The 19,070-nt window shown below is 42.0% G+C and overlaps 1 protein-coding gene across 3 annotated transcripts; it reads left to right on the top strand.

The window, feature by feature from the left end:
* Nucleotides 1-55: 55 nt before the first annotated feature.
* Nucleotides 56-13,884, top strand: ZNF639 (zinc finger protein 639). Of its 3 annotated transcripts, XM_072618424.1 has the most exons (7): nucleotides 56-222; nucleotides 5,983-6,070; nucleotides 9,053-9,134; nucleotides 9,871-9,939; nucleotides 10,882-10,992; nucleotides 12,471-12,605; nucleotides 12,682-13,884. In XM_072618424.1, the coding sequence occupies exons 4-7, from the start codon at nucleotides 9,882-9,884 to the stop codon at nucleotides 13,821-13,823; spliced, it is 1,446 nt and encodes a 481-aa protein (XP_072474525.1). In that variant the 5' UTR covers nucleotides 56-222; nucleotides 5,983-6,070; nucleotides 9,053-9,134; nucleotides 9,871-9,881; the 3' UTR covers nucleotides 13,824-13,884. The 3 variants fall into 3 exon arrangements, with proteins under 3 accessions (XP_072474525.1, XP_072474524.1, XP_072474526.1); XM_072618423.1 differs by lacking the exon at nucleotides 5,983-6,070 and having other exon boundaries at nucleotides 79-222; XM_072618425.1 differs by lacking the exons at nucleotides 56-222; nucleotides 5,983-6,070 and adding an exon at nucleotides 526-725.
* The last annotated feature ends 5,186 nt before the right edge of the window (nucleotides 13,885-19,070 follow it).

The raw sequence follows: 19,070 nt of genomic DNA, 5'->3' as shown, positions 1-19,070 counted from the left end.
GCTGCTCGGCCCCTCCCTTGGCGGGGGCGGGGCACGGGCGGCGCAGCGGCACGGAGGGTCCGGCAGGGGGCGCGCGGCGGCCGCCGCCTGCGCTGGGGCTGGAGGCTGGTGGTCGCTCCCTGGCCGGGTGTGCGTGCGGTCGCCGCGCGCCCCCCCTCCCTCCCGGCAGCCCCTCCCCCGCCCCGTCTCGGGAGGTGCACGGCGCAGGCGCGGAGCCAGGTGGTGAGTGCGGGCCGCGGCGGGGCCGGGCCGGGGGAGGTCTAGGGCGGACGCGGGGCCTGGGCAGGCCGGGGCCTGCGCGGGTGGCGCTCGGGGCGAGGGCCGGGGCCTGTGCGGGCGGGCGGCGTGGCATGGCGCGGCGTGACGCCCTCCCCGCGGCCGGCGGGCGGGCTCAGCGCGTGGCCTCCTCCCGGCGCGTCCGAGGCGGCCCGGGCTGCGCTGCGCCACGCCGCGCGGGCCCTGCCTGCGGGGCCTCAGTGGCTCCATCCGCGGAGTGGGCGCGCAGCACGCCCGCGCCCATTGTACGGATGGGCAAATCGAGTCACCCGGGTGAGGCCATGAGTGGCCGAGGGCTCCGGGCCTGGGCTCAGAGAGACCCGAATTCAGGTCCAGCCCCTGCCACTTACTGACCCCGGGCTATCCCCCGAACCGCCCAGTACTTCGGTTTCCTCGTCTGTAAAATGGGGGACACGCTAATACTTACCTGCCTAGCAGCGTGGCCCTGGGTAAGTCAATCACCCGACCCTGACCTCAGTTTCTTCATATGTAGCATGGACTGGATAGTGGGGGCTGCGGGGGGAGTAGGGCTGACGCTGCGGTCACGTTCCCTCTAAAGCGTTTTGCGAACCTTAAAGCCCCGAGCGTTAGCAGTTGTTGGTATTATTAGTAATGGTAATAGGCCATTTGCCCCAGGTAGCAAAGATCGCTTGCGGTGGAAGCAATTTTGGAGGCCAGGTTCTTTGACCCCCAGGTCCCAGGGCTGCCCCCTGTATGGGGAGAGTGCTCCACAAACCGTGTAACCTCGTGAAAACTGCACTGACGGTTGTTGGTGTTCCATCATCGCCGTCCTCATCCCCATCTCCCCTATCCACTCGGTGGGACGTGCATTAATTAGACTGAGCCGCGAGGCCTGGCCCTGCCCCACTCGTGGCCTCGAGGCTTTGGACAGTGATTTGTCCACAAGCGCTTCCTAAGTGGTGCTCCATGTGTGGCAGCTCGAGAGCACTAGACTCAGGAAGCAAAAAAATAAAAAGACCAAAAAAAAGAAAGCCAGTCCCTTCCCTCTAGGAACTTAAGTATCTACGAGGAGAGGGCTGCGAAATAACTTTGTATCTAGGAGATAGATACAATGTAAATGCAAGGGAATCTCCTAGGAAAGGCACCCGGAAGAGGGATTTGCAAAGGCCTCTGCTTTAAGGTGGGTTGTGAACTGTCTCTAACGAAGAACAGAGAAGCCCGGAGGTGGAAATGAGGAAAGGGGAGCATTCCCAGCATGAGGAACAGCAAGTACAAAGGCATGGAATCAGCAGATAGATGTTCTATGAAGAAGGAAAAGTAGGCCAGGGTTGCTGGATCCTAGAATGTGTGGAGGGGAGTAAGCCAGGTCACTTAGGGCTTTAAATACCAAACAGAGGAATTGATATTTTAACTTGGAAATACTAAGGAGCCATTAGAAGTTAACATTTTGATTATATGGAATATGCCTTAGGAAGATCACTTTGACAGTTGAGTAGAGAGTGGTTTAGAATGGGGAGAGATGGGACCAGGAGACCCATCATTGTAAGTAGTCTCCCATAGAGGGAGAGACACAGAGCAATTTACTATCATGTGGAACTTTGGGTAGAGTCCTTTCTGCTCTGACACTAACTGTGTGACCCTAGGCAAATCACTTAACTTGTCTGCCTCAGTTTCCTCCACTGTAAAATGAGTGTAACAGTAATCTGCTTGCCAGGGTTGTTGTGAGGATCAAATGAGATGATATTTGGAAAGGTTTAGCACAGCGTCTGGCACACAGTAGGTGCTAAATAAATGTTTTATTGCTTCCTCCCCCCCCCCAACATTCCCTGGAAATAACACCAAAAGAAGAGGTTAGCAGAGAGCAAGGGCCCTGGAGGCAACTTAATGAGTGTGAAAGTTAAGGAGTTTCTGAATTGGGAGACTACTGCTTGTCAGAGGAAAAGCAGCCGCATTGGCTAGAGGATAAACTTAGGAAGCCTCCCAAGCCATGTCCTGACCTGTCTGGCAGTCTGGCCCTTGTGGGCATTCAGATAGTGCAGGTCTGAGGCAGCAGTGAGCCTTTGTTTCAGCAGCAGCACAGAGTTGTCTTCTCTTCCCTGTTTGGGAGAATATAAAATATGTGATGGACTTCAGAATAAAAGTAGAGCTGGACTTGGTGATCTGTGATAGGTCCTTCCTGCCCTGCCTGATCCTATGTGTGCAGCTGTTTGTAAGTGTGCAAACCTGATGTAAATGTGAGCCCCTATCATTGCTGCATTTGGACAGCATTGGTGGTGAGCCGGATGCAGGCACATCTTGGGGCCTTGGTGGAGTCTGGCCTACCCAACTTCAATAGCACCTGCTCTGAGCCAGGTGCTCTGTACAACCCACAGGGCAGACGGTCTTCATCCTTAAGCTACGCTCTGCTTAATAACTGAAGAACTTTGAGCTGGGCCCTAAATAACCCTGGGCCTCAGTTTCCTCATTTGTAGATTTGGAAGTTGGTTGAGATGATCTCTGAAGTCAGATGATTGTAGTAGATGAAGGGTTGGTTGTGTGATAATGGCCGAGTGCCAGGATGAAATAACCTGTTTGGGTGGGCCTTTCATCTATTTATTTGGGGGAATAAAATACAAAACTTCATTTTATAATGATAATGGCAAATTGGAATGTTTCTAAGTATAAGGGGTTGCTAGACACATATTTCTGTGGTGCTATAAGATTAAAAAAGCTTTCCACTACCCCATTGAGATGGGTACTGCAATTGTTGGTCATTTTACTGATGGGGAAGTTGAGATTCAGGAAAGTGAAATGAGTCTTCTTCATCCAGCCTAAGGTAGTGGTTGTCAAAGCCTGGTTTGGGATCCATGATTCTCTCACCAGGGGATGCAGATAATATGATGGCTACAGCTTGGCATTTTGACTCAATGCTGCCTTTAAATTCCAGCTTGCTACTTACTACTGTGTCGTCTTGGGCAATTTGGTATTGATTCAGTTCAAACACTTACTAAGTATCTACTGTGTGCAAGGCTTTGAGACCTCATAGAGTAGGAGGTAAAGAGCCAGGTTTGGAGTCAAAAAGACATGGATTCAAGTGCTACCTCTGACAAATACCAACTGTGTCCCAGGGTTCTCCTGGACAATTCACTAAATTGCAGAGAAGCTACTGATAGGCAGTTGTAGAGGGAATCTTATTATCTAGAATTCCCTACACCAATGAAATCAGAGGTTTGATGCCATCTCCATCCTATGTGTTGGGAGGGAACTATGCTAAAACACTAGGGACAGAAAAATAAGCCAGGCCTGTCCTTCATGGGGGGAGGGCGGGAGGCTGTAAGGGGGAGATGCAACACTGAAATAAATACAGTAACTCTGAGAAATGGGATGACACTCACAGGGGCATCAGGAAAGACTTCTCACAGCAAGCAGAACTTTGATGAAAGTTAAGAATTTTGAGAACTGAGGTGAGGAGGAAGAGAGAGCAGCCCAGGGATTGGGGCCAGGCTGACCCAAAGGCATGCAGGCAGGAAAGGGAGAACTGAATTTCTCAAATACCATGTCAGCCACTCTGGCTTTAGTGGAGAGAGTCTGAAGTGAGGTGTGATTTAAAAAGAGTCTCCAAAGGTGGGTTGAAGCCTGATTTCCTGAGTCTTTACATGTAAATGATGGAGGTTATATTTCATCTTGGGGTTCTTAAGTAGGGGAGTGGGTTGGCCAAGTCTGGCTTTAAGAGTGTTCCTAAAAATAAAACAATCAAAAAGTAACCTTGCCGCCATGTAGAGGATGAATAGGAGAAGGAGAGAGACTAGAAGCAGAAACCCCATAGGCAGCTGTGGGCAGAGAAGGGCCTGAGCTATGATGGTGGCCATGTGAGTGATACTGTGAAGGTGGAAATGACAAGACTTGGCATCTCATGGGATGTGGGCAGGAGCTGGAAGAGTCACAGTTGTGAACCTGGGTCCTGTAAGGGTGTTGATGCCCTCAGCAGAAATAGGGAAATTTGGAGGAAAGCTAAGTTTATTGAGGAAGTTAATAAATTCTCTCTGGAAGGTTTTTACTTGGAGACACTCATGGGATATTGGGAGATAAATGCCTGTCACACCCAGTTAGTGATGTCAGTTTGAAGATTAAGAAACCAGAAAGGGCGATCTACTTACCCTTTCTGAGCCTCAGTTTCATCATTTGTAAAATGAGCTGTTTGCCTGAAATGATCTCTGAGACCTTTCTGCCTCTAAGTTTTAGGATCTTTGTTGGTTGGTGCCTCTTCCCTACTTCTTTCTGTCCTCTAACAAAGAGACAGATCTGGAAAGGAAACTTACCTCTGACCTAATTCTTAGTGATTGTGTTGCCTCTTGATCCATTCCCTTCTCCCTCCTCCTTGCCCCACTCTGTGTGGGATCCATTCAGACATTGTCACACTGGCTTATGTGGGCATGACCTCCATTGCCTATGCTGATGGAGTGGTGAGCCGTCACGTCTAGGTCACACAATGACCTAGAAATGCCTTTGAGGATGATGTTGGATGCTCCTTACCACAGTGGTGCAAAGAGGGTTTACATGGGTGAACACCAACTATATTGTTGGAAACATCATATAACTGACTGATGAGAATGAATCAATGAATGAAAACGTTATATTAAGCACTTACATTGTGGATACAAATAGAAAAAACAAAAAAAAAGAGCCATCAGTGAACTCACCTTTCAGGAGAGCAGACCTGCAAAGCCTGTGGCCCACAGGCCATGAACAGCCTGTGGGCCCACCAAAGGATTTCAGACACCCTCGAAAAATGTAGAGGAAAACAGCTACAATTTCCTCAGACTGCCTGAAATCCTTTGGTGGGCCATAGGTTGTGCAGGCCTGCAATTGAGGGAAACATCCTATACAGGAGTGTTCAAAAGGTAACCCCCAATGGTCTCCTTGACAAGGGATCTGATTTGGCTAGAGTGTAGAAGAGATGCGTGCCAGCCATCGATTTAGAGATCATCTCTTCATCGAAAGTTGGTCCCCTGCCCTTCCGTACTCCTGGCTCAGAACACTGGGTTTCACTTTGTTTTTAATAACCATGATTAAAAAAAATACTCATTTCTGTGATACTTTAAGGTTTACAGAGCTCTTTCCTTTACAGTGCTCTATCGGGCAAGTAGTGCAAATGCCATTATCCATATTTTGAAGAGGAAGTGGTAGTGCTCACAGATTGTCACTTGCCCAAGATTATATCATATTAGAGCTGAGATTTGATCCCAGCTTCCCGGAATCCAAATCTTTTCCTGGGCTTTGTCATTTTGCCAGCCTAAATGAAGCTGGAAAGGACCTCCCCCCTCCACCTCCTTTGAGGTTAAGGAGCTTGCGATTTGCCTGAAGTTACCTTGATGGCAAATGATGGTGCTAGAATTGTAACTCAGGTCTTCTGCCTCCAAATCTAGTTTAAAACACTCATTACCTTTGGGCTCAGTGCTGTACTAAGTGATAGGAGAAAAGTGTAGTAACACTGTTCTGTAAACCTGAAAGTGCTCCATACAGTTATTCCTTCCACATCGAGACTTTCCTCCTCAAGGTTTCACTGTATCTTGGGTTAGCATAAGAAATTAAATAGGAATTTGGGGGGCGTTTTATGGAATCCACAGATGACATGTGAAGTCCAGCGGACAACACAGAAAAAATTTAGAAACTCAGAAATACATAAAATATTTGTATAGTGTTGTATAATATAAGCATATTTTGCCTTTTAATACCATAACAATTCAGGCTTCTTCCTTGGTTTAGAGAGAAGGCCAAAAACTTTTACACAGATTTTCCAGATGGTGGAAGAGGAGACATTGTACCTCAGCTCCTCGATGTTGAAGAGATAGCTGTAAGTGCTGTTATTGTTACTGTTGATATACCACGACAGAACAAAAGTCTGACCACCAGAAGCTTACATTCATTCTGTTGAAAGAGCCAATATTCTGTTGAAAATTTCTGTTGAAAGAGCACATACGATGTAGACAAAGAAAATGGGAGGTACTTTGTGGGCAGGAGTAACATTAGCAGCCTGAGCCATTAGGAAGAGCCTCCCACAGAGGAGAGAAACTAGGGATTGTAGGGGTTGGGAAGGAGTGCATTCCAGGCATGGAGAGAGGCCTGTACAAAGGCATGGAGAGGGGACCCAACAATGCCATGAGTACAACAAGAAGCTGGTTAATTGGGTTGAACCACCTAATATTCAGAGGTAGATAATAGGTGATGAGGCTGGCAAGGTCAAAGCCAAGTCTTAAAAAACTTAGAATGCTAGAGTTTGTGTTTGGTCCTAAAGTCAGTAGGAAGCCACTGGAACTTATTGAACTGGGGAGTGACGTGGGAAGAGCTGTGGTAGGAATGTATCACGTTGGCAGTTTCATATAAAAAGCATCTACAATGTGCCCAACTCTGTGCTGAGGTCTGAGATACAAAAAAAGTCAGTTGTATCTTTGTATCAAGCGCTCACAGTTTAGTTAGAGTACAAACACAAGTTAAATAACAATAAAATATCCAAGTAGTTTGACAACAGTAGCATAGGAGCTTACACATAGTAGGTACTTAGTAAATGTTGAACTTCACTGAAGTCTGTGTGACTGTTTTAGGATTAGTTGAGATGAGTCAGAGATCATGGAAGGTGGGTAGGTATGGTTAGGAAAGTCTTAACTATGGATGATCAGATTGAACTGAATTAAAGGGGCAGCTAGGTGCTGGGCCTGAAGTCAGGAAGACCTGAGTTCAAATCCAACCTTATATACTTTCCTAGTAGTACGCTCCTGGGCAAGTCATTTAAACCTCTTTGCCTCAGTTTCCTCAGCTGTCAAATGAGCTGGAGAAGGAAATGGCAAACCACTCCAGTATCTCTGCCAAGAGAACCCCAGCTGGGATCATGAAGAGTCAGACACAACTGAAAACCAAACAATAACAAAGAATAAATGAGTTCAGGGATCAGGGCTGAACTACAAGTTTTTGGTCACTAGGAATGGACACATTATTAACCATTGTGATGAGTCTGTGTCTGTCTCTCTTTTGCTCTCTTCCCCCTGTTTTCTCTCCCTCCCTCCTCTCTTTTTCTCTCTCTCTCCCCACCTCTCTTCCTCATCAGTTCTGCCTCCAGGATCTCTTAAATCCCTCCCCTTTCTCAGTCTGCCCAGCCTCCACTTTAGTTCTGATGGTCATCCTGGTTCACTGAGACTTCCAAAGGAGTCTGTGAATTCATTGCTCCCCTGCTTCCATTCTGTCCCTTCCCTAATCTGTCACACACAAAGAATCTTCCTAAAACACAGGTCTAGCCACCTTGTTCCCCTAAGGATCATCAGTGTCTTTCTGTTGCCATCTACAGCCTGACTCTATTACCTTTCCAGACTAATTATTTCCAATTCCTTCCCATAAGCCCTCTCTGCTCTTCTCTCCAAATGGTCCATTTGTTTATTTCCCAGACTCAACCTTCCCTGCCCTGCTCTGCCTTTGCACAGGCTCTCCTGAATATTTAGAATGTAATCTCTTAGAATCCATTCATTCATTAGAATCCTTAGCTTTCTTTGTGCTTCTGGGTTTTGATTCCGATTTAACTGACCTAGGGAAATCTTCCCTCATTGCCTTCCTCATGTCACATGATATTTTTAGTTTTACTCACTCAGTACAATGTTAGCTCCTTGAGGCCAGTGATTGTTTTTCATCTTTGTTTTAATATCTCCAATTCCTCACATATTGTAGGGGTTTAACAAATGTTTTTTGAGTTGGATTAAGTAAAGGAGTATTAGTATGCATTTGTATCTGTGCCCTAAATGGAAAGCCTCTCTTGTTGGAATGGTTGCGTTGCTTATCTCTTTCACTCAGTTGAATGAGCATTTATTAATTACCTGCTCTTGGGCACCTAAATAGAGGCTGCTGCGTAAGGCTAGGTGCTGGGGATACAAAGGTGGTGGGAAAAATTGTCCCTCACCTCAAAGTCAGTATGTGTAGAACTACATAGTTTAAGTTGTAAAGTGATGTGACTGCCCTCTTTAAACCACAGAAGAAAAACCCACCTGTCTTGCATGTGCAGCAGGGATAAAACATGGATTTAGTCTGATCCAAAATGAGAAGCCCTGTTTCCTGCTCCAAGAGGTTGTTAGTGACAATCCACTTAGTCAGGTGGTCAGGTTCTGTCAGCTTCAGAAGTCACTTCATGATGGTTAGATAAACAAGCGGGAGTGGAATGAGCCATGATTTCAGAATAATAGTGATCACCTCTGTGTTGTTTCTTCTTCTTGTGCTTATATGTGTATGGCCTAATAAGCTATATACCTTCACAGGGTCTCAAGAGGTTGAGTGTTGAGAGTGAGGGGAATGAGATGGAAATATAGTTCTAGGTGAGGGGACAGTGACAAAGCAACAAGAAAAGTTGTGTGAGAGCATATAGATCTCTGATTTGATCACAGGTTCCTAGATTTAACACTGGGCAGGGCCTTGGAGGTCGTTTAGTCCAACAACTGCTTTGTTTTACAGATGACGAACATGAGGCCTGGAGAGGGCAAGTGACTTGCCTAGGGTCACACCACTAGTAAAGGCCTGAGGCATGATTTAAACCCAGTCTTCCTGACTCCTAATCCTGTGCTCTACCACCCACCATGCTAATAAGTCTAGACCCCCTCTACTAAATCCTCAAATAAAAATTATACTTGTTTGACTTTTCTTCTAATCATTTGGGTGTTTCAGGCAACCTGGTTTGGGATTCTGATGGTTTTCTCATATCTTGGAAATTTCTCTTTGTTTTTGCTATAGATGAACATATTCTGGCAATCTGTGGTGCTCTTGTGGTTTCCTGACCTATTTGTTATTTTTTTTTTGTTTACAGGTATTTTCCCTACTTGTGGAAATATTATAACATAGCATTCCTTTGTTGTTCTTCCAGATTCCATTATTAAGAATTACACCAAGTAAGTTAGTTGGAAAGGAATTCATCCTTTTTACAGCAGTTTTGGTAAATGTAATGTTTCATATCGATAGTCCTAGCATTGAATGGTTTCCACATGGACTGCCTAGATCACTAGTGGAATGCTGAATATGACTTCATAGTTGAGCAAAGGAATTTTCTTTAGAACAACTTTGTGTTCCCTCTAGTTCTGGGAACCAGGAATCATTGTGGACTGGTTCTGGTCATTTTGAGGGAAATCTTAGATGAGTTTGGAGTCTGCAGTAAAAATTCCAGATTTTATGAGTTTTATCCATGGAATTCTCTGCATAATAACTAATGCATCATCGTGGGCTTAGGAGTATTTTTTTAATTTGTAATTTTTATTGAGTTTGAGGATTTTTAATGAATTAAAAGCACTCTTTATAACAGATAAACAGCTTGATATAATATTTTGTAGTTGATAGAAGTAGTTTTAACATATATGTATATGTATATAGAGTGAGAGAGCATTTCTCACCCAAACTAAGAAATAAAACTGCAGCTGATATCTTGATTCATTATTTGGAAAATAAATAGAAAATATAAGCAGAAAATTTTAATATTCTTCTTTTATGAAGTAGGTTATCAGTTGGCCCACAGTTTCTAAGTTTCTTGTTTCCTTTTTTTAAAATTGCATGATAGCAAAAAAATCTTTATTTCAACATTAGCTGCTTTTCACCAATTCCCTGTTTCAATTAAATTATTTTATTTATTTTTAGATTAAAAAGATATGAATGAACATCCTAAAAAAAGAAAAAGGAAGACTCTACACCCTTCTCGTTATTCAGGTCAATATGTAATTTGTTTATTTTAAAATTTATTTATAAATTAATGCAATTTTCCTATGAAATCTTATCCCGGCCTCTGTTGAAATTAGATAAATGTTGTTATATAAAGGTTGAAATGCAAAGACGATTTATGTTATTTATCTGAGTGTTTATAACCTAACTCATACAATATGTTGTTCATCTATTTCGTGTGTGTGTGTGTGTGTGTGTGTGTATTCTTTTGCAGGTCAGTGTTTCTTTTCGATAGAAGATATTTTGCAATCTAAATACTTTTATTGCATCCTAAGAGACAACACAGTCCTGTGTCAGTTATTTTAAAAACCTGAACTCTTTTGTTGATGATGTAATTTTGGCTTCTATGGTTTAATTTGGTCCCGTACTGCATCAGCAGGGGGTGACATAATGACCAGCGTGATTTGGTCTGTTTGGTGTGTAGACAGCGGCGTACCTAATTCTTTCCTTTACGTGTCGCTGTTTGTAATAGGCCCAGGCCTGTCAGTTGAACCTGAATAACCCCAGAGTTCTTTATCACTGGAGCAATATGGCTCTTTCTGTTGTTTCCACATCCCCTAAGTACTCTGGTCAGAATTGAGAGGCCTCAAAGAGCCTTCTGTCCCTGAGCTGATGATGCTCAGGGTGATCCCTAACCATGTAAGCAGAGGACTTAAGGAAGCTCTGAGGGACTTCAGGTCTTCTTTGTGGTGAATTCATGTAGGAGCAAAGCATTCTCTGGTACATTTATGGGCAGCACATCCAAGTAAAAGGTAAATGTATTTTAATGGTATTTTACTAATTTTTTCCAATCCCCTACATGAACCTTGATTAGAAATACTAGAGTTGTGGAGCTGAACAGATATCTAAAGAAAATAGTAATGCTTTTTGAAGTTTACAGATTACTTAGCATAGATGTAACATGGATACATCATTTTTGTTTGTATTCAGATTCTACTGGAATAACCAAAATTGCAGACGGATTCAATGGAATTTTCTCTGATCATTGTTATAGCGTCTGTTCTATGAGACAGCCAGATTTAAAATATTTTGAGAACAAAGGTAAATATTTGAAGTATATTTTAGCTGAAATATATTTATTTAAAGCCCATGTAAATATTTCTATTTCTCACTTGACTTGAAAATGTGAATGACAGTAGTGATTGAAATCATTCAAATGAATTGAAATTTTAAAAATTTATCTTTAATATGTACATACAGATCTTACCTGACCCCTTGACCAGTTACCCAGTGACTGAATGGCAAAGGCCCAGAGAGTGGATGCGGGTCATGGTGAATTACTTACCCTTAGTTCCTCTGGTTCTCATGCCCCACCTTCTCAGCTTATTGCTTCGTTTTGTTAGGCTGAAGGAACAATGAGAATATAGAGCACAGAGTGAGGGAGTCATTCAACCCTCTCAGAGTGTGGCCTTAATGGTCTCGAGTGGTTCCCTTCTACTTCCCAAGTCTTATTATTCACTGTTGAAATTTCAGCAGGAAAGAAGAACAGTTCTGCAGTACAGTCTCCCATTTCTATCTGTAGATTTGGAGAGTTTTAAATCAGGAAGGAACTTGAAAGATCTAGTGTGCCCCACACCCATTTTACAGATGAGGAAACTGAAGGTCACTGAGATTGAGGGATTTGGCTCTGGTTACTTTAAAAAGGTATGGGCAGCTAGGTAACTCAATGGATAGTATGCTGGGCCTGGAGTCAGGAAGATTTATCTTCCTAAATTCAGATCTGACCTCAGACACTAACTGTGTGACTCTGGGCAAGTCAATTAACCCTGTTTACCTCCGTTTCCTCATCTGTAAAATAAATTGGAGAAGGAAGTGGTGAGCCATTCCAGTATCTTTGCCAAGAAAACCCCAAATGAGGTCGTGAAGAGTCAGACTTGACTGAAACAACTGAACAACAACAACATAAAAAGGTAACTTCACAGCAGGGACTAGAACCCAGACTTATATCATTCATAGACCTATAGTCTTTCTGGTACACTATGCCACTTCACCCAGTCTGCACCTGTGATTTCATTAGTAGTAATGCAGTGAGGAGATCCACTCATCTTATAGAAGGCTGCCACTTTTTTACAGCATGGGATTGTGAAGAATTTCCTGGGAGCTCTGAGAGGTTCATAGTGACTTCCTCAAGGCCACCCAGACAGAGCTTGTTGAGGCAGGCCTTCCTCCCCAGGCCTGCTTCACATTCATTATGTCCTGCTGTTCTAATATGGATGGCTTTAACCTATTCCAGCCTGAAAATTTCGGGGCAGGAGAGTAAAGATGTACCCCATGCTCATGGATTGATTAGAGCATCCCTGTGTACCACAGAAAACAATGCAATTCAGCATCTTTTTTATGGAGGGAGAGAGGAAAGGTAGAACAAAGAGGGAGAGAGAAAATGTGAATCTCTTTTCATGTCTGTTAATGAATCTTCATGATGTATCTACTTTAATGCTTTAAATCCCTTGTAAGAAAATTAGTCCTTGAATGTCGTTCTGATGGAAATTATGGCTATTTCTCCCATTTCCTTTTTCTAGATGAAGATTCTGATACAGAGACATCAAATGACTTGCCTAAATTCACCGAAGGGATTAAAGCAAGGAGCAGAAATCAGAACCACCTGGTTCCCAGTCCCGTGCTCAGGATCCTAGATCATGCTGCCTTTTCTACAGGTTAGGAAAAGCTGATGTTTTCGCATTTTCTGGGGGCTCATTGTGTTTTTATTACCATTTTGTCTTTCTCCTTCAGAGAAATCTGCAGATGTTGAGATCTGTGAGGAATGTGACTCTCCAGAGTCAGCTGGCCAGCAGCTTCGTGGGGAGAGCCCAATCGAAGTGCGCACAGCTGAAGATGTACCTATCGCTGCCGAGGTGCATGCTGTCTCCGAGGATTATGATGTTGAGGCCGAACACCTGTCCTCAGAGAGCCTTCAGGACCAAGTAGACGAGGAACCCCCTGCCAAGCTGTGCAGAATCCTGGACAAGGGCCAAGCTCTGAATGTCCCTGCTCAGCAGAAGTGGCCTTTACTGAGAGCCAATAGCAGTGGCCTCTACAAGTGCGAGCTGTGCGAGTTCAACAGCAAGTACTTCTCTGACTTGAAGCAGCACGTGGTCCTAAAGCACAAGCCCACAGCCGCCAACGTCTGCAGAGTCTGCCGAGAGTCCTTCTCCACTGATGTACTCCTGCTGCAGCATGCCAAACTGCATGAGGAGGACCCATACCTGTGTAAGTACTGTGACTACCGGACGGCACTCCTGGAGAGCCTGAGCCGCCACATCACTGATGCCCACTTCAGCCACCACCTGTACTGGTGCGAGCAGTGCGACCTGCAGTTCTCCTCCAGCAGTGAGCTCTACCTGCACTTCCAGGAGCACAGCTGTGATGAGCAGTATCTGTGCCAGTTCTGTGAGCACGAGACCAGTGACCCTGAGGACCTGCACAGCCACGTGGTCAACGAGCACGCCTGCAGGCTAATGGAGCTGAGTGGCGCAGGTGAGCACGGCCGCTATAGCCTGCTGGGCAGGATCGCCTTTGACAAGTGCAAGAACTTCTTTGTCTGCCAGGTGTGTGGCTTTCGAAGTCGACTGCATACAAATGTGAACAGGCATGTGGCCATCGAGCACACAAAAATTTTCCCCCATGTTTGTGATGACTGCGGGAAGGGCTTCTCAAGCATGTTAGAATACTGCAAACATTTAAATTCCCATTTGTCTGAGGGGATTTATTTATGTCAATACTGTGAATATTCGACAGGACAGATTGAAGATCTTAAAACTCACCTGGATTTCAGGCATGCAGCTGACTTACCTCATAAATGTAATGACTGCTTAATGAGGTTTGGGAATGAGAGGGAACTTTTAAGTCACCTTACAATCCATGAGACAGCTTGATTGTTTTTTATCTTAATTTGCAGAGTGTTGGTGTAAAATAATAAATTCACCTTTTATTAGAGAGTCTACAACTGATGCTTTTAATAATGATACCGAGGAGGGTTAGAGGAAGTCGTATTTATTTTATTTATTCTGGCATTGAGGGCTTTTTCTGGCTTTAGTGTGTAGATTTTACAGCATGTGAGGGCATCTTAAAGGTGTTGTTGTCAGTTTTGTCCCCTTAGATTCTGGATTGCCTGCCAATAGCCTGTGCTCTTAGGCATCAAGGAGAGAGGCAGGAAATGGGAGGCTTGGGGTGGGAAGATAAATAAGCTGTTATTATCCCTTAATGAGTTTAACTGCCTCAGACTTTTGAAAATACAAAAGTAAACATAGTTGTTCAGTTATCAGGCATTTCTATCCTAAGAAGTCATCTAAGTCCCTAAGTACAGGAGAGATAGGAAAGATAAAGGCAGCGTGTGTGTGTGTGTGTGTGTGTGTGTGTGTGTGTGTGTGTGTGTGTGTGTGTGTATAGGTGTACATATATATGTACGTACATACCTCTGTATATATAATTAATCTATTTCTAGAACGAGGACCCAGACCTTCTACTTACTCTCCCCTCCAGCCATCATTCCCAAGGCATCCATTCTATGTAAATCTAAAATTATAGAAATGCTCTTAGCTGTGGTGGTAAAAAAAAAAAAACAAAAAAAAACAACAACCCACATCCTTCTGCCCCATCCCCCAGGTTAAATTAGTTTTGAAAAGTTGGTGTGAGATGAAGGTCAAGTTTTTGTTTTTGTTTGGTTAGGGGTGTTTGTTTTGTTCTGGATCTGTAATTTCAACAAGGTAGAAAACGGTGTGGAAAATTTTAAGCAATATCAAGAGATACACTAAAACCCTAGGACAGTGTAAGTATAACACTACCTGATGGTGACATGAAGAAAGTTTTGCAAAAGAGATTGTAAATATACTTAATTGGAGCTCATAAATATTTGGCTGAGTGATGGTTAACCAATGCATTTCATAGTTTTCAAGTTCAGCATTTTTGCAGTGTAGTTTTTCCACACCATGCTTGGCTCTTAGTTGTCAAAGTCTTTCACAATCCAACTCCATTTCTCATCTCTTTCCACCTTGGTAGTGTGTCTTCTGATTTCACCATATGTGGTACACCTACTTGCCCACCTCCAGTTGTGAAAAACCAGCATCTCAGGGGCTTCTTAGGATCAGAGACTTGGCATTTCAGAATGTTAGCATTAAATCCCTACCTTAGACAGCATTGAGCCCCTTCATCCTGTTATTTCTTAGCCCAAGAAAAGTAAGGTGATTTATTCAGTCACACAGCAACTAATTGGCAAAATTTGGCCTGGAATCTGAGTTTCTTGCTGTGCTTTTTCATGTTCTTTGCTCAGCTCACCTAACTTTTCGTTAGTTTTGGTACCTTGGCTTCATCCATCCACCATGCATGTACAGCCCAATGGAACTGAACTGTAGGGAGCAGAACTTTTAAAATGGTCATGATAGTTAATGCTTTATATTTTTACATCATACAATTTTGGTCACAAACCATAACTGTTGGTAATCAAGAACTTGACATTGAATGACTAAGGATTAGATAGATGAGTCCAGTGGAAAAGTCCTAAGAAGTACAAGTAAATCTGTGTTACAAACTTTCTGATGAGCCTAGAATTGAGGTCCTCATGGTCAGGCTCAGATGGGACTTTCTTGGCATTGTCCCAATTTTCAACTGTCAGTCTTTATTTGACAGTAAACTGCTGACAAAGCCTAAGATACATCATTTGATTTCTGGTCTGTAATTTTCACTTAGTGAAATTATTTGGAAAACCATGCTTCTTTTCATTTTCCCCCTAAATGCAGACCTAATTTTTACTGTGTCACTTGGTCCTTGGCCATGTTTATTTATACTCCAGGGGCACGTGGTTGATCATGTTTTATAGAAGTCAATACAAAAGAATTCTGACTAGAATCTTGGCAGCAGAGTACGGTAATATGGTGTGCTTGCCTAAGGAAAACTTGGCTTTATTTGTTCCCTCTCTCCTTCTCTCTCCCTCTCTTTCTTTCTCTGTCTTTCTCTTTCTCTGTATCTTTCTCTCTGTGTCTTTCTCCCACAATAAAATCGTTGAGTTTTTTTAGAGACATTATTTTTTAAATTACAAGGGACTTCTGCACTCTGTGAGTTGAGGAAAAGCCCTTCTCGAGCCAGTTTTTAAGTTTACTAGTTAAGTTGTTAGGTCTCAATTTTGACTGAAGACTGAGTCACTAAATCCTGGTAAGTTTTTCATTCTCTTTGGCTTTATTTAGAAGATACTTCATACTGTAAGTAGTATGTTATAGGCATATCAACATACTTTTTTTTAAGCACCACACAAAAATATAGTACAAAAAATAGCTCTATAAAAGCCACTCATTTCTTCATCTCAGCATTCTATCATTAGTCATATGATAAAATATAAGAGGCTGGATCTGTCTATTTTATATCAGCCTTTTATGAGATTCTCCCTTGGCTACTGAAGAGTTTGTGAGGTATGGTTCACATTTGGCTGCAAAAGTAGCTTCTGACTACTGTTCACCTGAACTGCTACTATTAAGGGAAAAAGTCTGATTCATGTACCTCCAAGGCATTAGTGATATGTAAATTATGTATAGCTTTTTTTAAAAAAAATAGTAGAGAGCAAGATCTTTAGAAATCAGAATGAGATTCTAGATAAAGAAAAGATTAATCATGGTCTTATTTTCTGATTGTTGCCAAATTTAATGATCTAAGAGTATTTGTTATGTCAGTGCTTACCTCCTGGTTATACATTCCACTGCACACACACAGTAAATGTCAATGTCCACCCCCAATGGTTGTCTGAAATGTAGAAATGAAACTAGACGTAATGGTTTTAAATTTTCTCATCTTTAGCTCATAATTTCAGCCAGTGAATGAATCTCTTGAGAATTATTTATGAGTGTGAATTAAAGGAGTGAAAATTAAATACATTTTCGTAACCTTTATACTTTAAAATTCTGCCTCATCTTTACTTACATTTCATGTACAATTTTTTATACTGCCATAGTTTTCTGTTTGAACAACTCTTAATCCAAGAGTAAGAGAAATAGAGAAAGCGCATCATGGTAATTACAGAGTGGAAATGGCAGCCAAAAAGCTTGTAAATTTTCTATTTGTGTTGAATGTATTTATTAAACAGGAGATTTTTATATAAATCCATATTTAAAGTATTTATACTGTGATATTGTCTTGTTAATATAAAGTTACAAAATGAACATATGCTCATAATACTTAATAGTTGAAAAAGGTTGATTTTAACCTTTTATTCATTGAGTTTGGGGATATGATTTTTCAATGATCCTCCATTGTGTATTAAAAAAAATGTTCTGAATAGTAAATTCCAACATGGAAGTACCTTGAACTATTTTTGATGGTGACATTCTCTTCTGATAAGTACTACCCATATAAAACTACTGGAAGCCTGAATAAAATGCAAACAACAATTCTTGTTTTTTTAATTTCCTCTGCAGTATAAAAATAGGAATTATGAACTACAAATATTTAGATGCTAGTTGTAATTTTTAAATTGCAGCTTTAATTGCTGATTAGAAACTTTGTTAGTTTGTCTCAGCATACCAAGATTGTATAATTTTAAAACAAAATACTCTTGCTCCCAAATAAATCATAGAACCCAAAGCTGTGAAGAAAATAAATCTGTTGAACAATGATTGTTAACCAAGTGTATCATAATATAATCATCTCATTTCCATAATTTCAAAAATAAGCACCAATGATTTCTAAAGGGAATTTTCAACATAATAAGAGCTCTTACAAAGTAATAGACAGAAGCAAATGATTTCAAGCTATCATAGTATGGGCAGAACAATGAATTTGGAGCCACGGGACTCAATATCCTGGCTGTTATTTGTCCCCCTGTGATTCTGAGCAATTCAAACTCTCTAAGCCTCAGATGTTTTTGTAAAATGAAAGATTAGTTAAGCTATAAGGCCCCCAAAGCTTTCCCCTTCCTATGATCTGATGATCTTTGTACATCTCAAAGTTTCAGGTGAAAAAGACTGTAACCTCACATCATGATGAGGTGTAGTAGCCGAGAACTAGTTCTCTATTTTCATGAGGGTCAGTTAGAATCCCATGATTCCTAATCTTCATCATTATAGCCAGTTGGCATCAACCAGTAAAAACAATTCCTGTGAAATATTTGATGCATTTTTCCATTTAGAATGCTAATGAGTAGAGTAATTGGAATCACCTTGACCAAACTTGATTTTGTGACTGCTCATTTTAATCATGTGCTTTTACAAAATCTTTTCTCCAGCAGGTTTCCTGGGCCTGCTTAGCATACTTGTCCAGCACTCTTTCCATGGTTGCCCCATGTACTTTGTTCAGTTTTATTTATTCACTACCCTATTATCCTTACCATTCCTCATGTTACTAGACTATAAGCTATACCTTAGATCTTCCTACTTTTAACTCAAACTCTCTCCCAGCCATCTTTTAAGAGTTTCAGAAATTCTCCAGAAAGCCAAAAGCATATCCTAATGATTAGTCATTTTTTAATTTGCAATTTTAAAAAAACTGATTGTTTCCTCCCTCCATTTTCTGAATCTCATTCACTTTGTACCCTATACCATGCCAAAGACATTTCACTTGTATATTATGTAAATACATACAGTATTATACGTGTATATATAAATATATGATGTCTGTACGGTTTTGCCTTGCCACGTTTGGCTATGTCAAATGTGTTTCATTGTAGCTTGTGAATAGTGAGCTAATTTGTTAAGTATACAAAAGAATACCATGCAAGTCTTAATAAATACTTTTAAATGAGGAAATGTAGCAATTAAATTACTTCTAATCAAAACTCATTTGTCATATAATTGGCATCTTCATGCATACAATTCCCAGATCTTTATATTTCTTAGTTTTCATGCCTGTCTGACTTCTTTCACACCTTCCTTTGCTGAATCTTCATCTACTAGGCTACACCCATTAACTAAGGCCCCCTGCCACCCTCAAGGCTCTCTTCTAGGCCCTCTTCATTTCTCCCTCTATACTATTTTATTTGGTAATCTCATTAGCATCCCAGGATTCAGTTATCTGTAGGTAGATTATTTTCAGTTCTGTGTACCCCATCCTAGTCTCTCCAGATTTTTAGCATCACCAATTTGCTTTTGGCGATAAAAATTTGTAAGGAAAAGAGCCATTCCCCTATTGATACGTAGTCAACG

Source organism: Notamacropus eugenii, chromosome 6, assembly GCF_028372415.1.
Source record: "Notamacropus eugenii isolate mMacEug1 chromosome 6, mMacEug1.pri_v2, whole genome shotgun sequence".
Lineage (NCBI taxonomy): Eukaryota > Metazoa > Chordata > Mammalia > Diprotodontia > Macropodidae > Notamacropus > Notamacropus eugenii.
Note: the sequence above shows the minus strand (reverse complement) of the source record. Positions and strands in the feature narration are given on the sequence as shown.

Coding starts and splice junctions, on each gene's coding strand:
- ZNF639 (XM_072618424.1), top strand. CDS start 9,882: ATGAATGAACATCCTAAAAAAAGAAAAAGGAAGACTCTACACCCTTCT. Junction 9,940..10,881: donor ACACCCTTCTCGTTATTCAG/GTCAATATGTAA, acceptor GTTTGTATTCAG/ATTCTACTGGAATAACCAAA. Junction 12,606..12,681: donor TCATGCTGCCTTTTCTACAG/GTTAGGAAAAGC, acceptor TTTCTCCTTCAG/AGAAATCTGCAGATGTTGAG.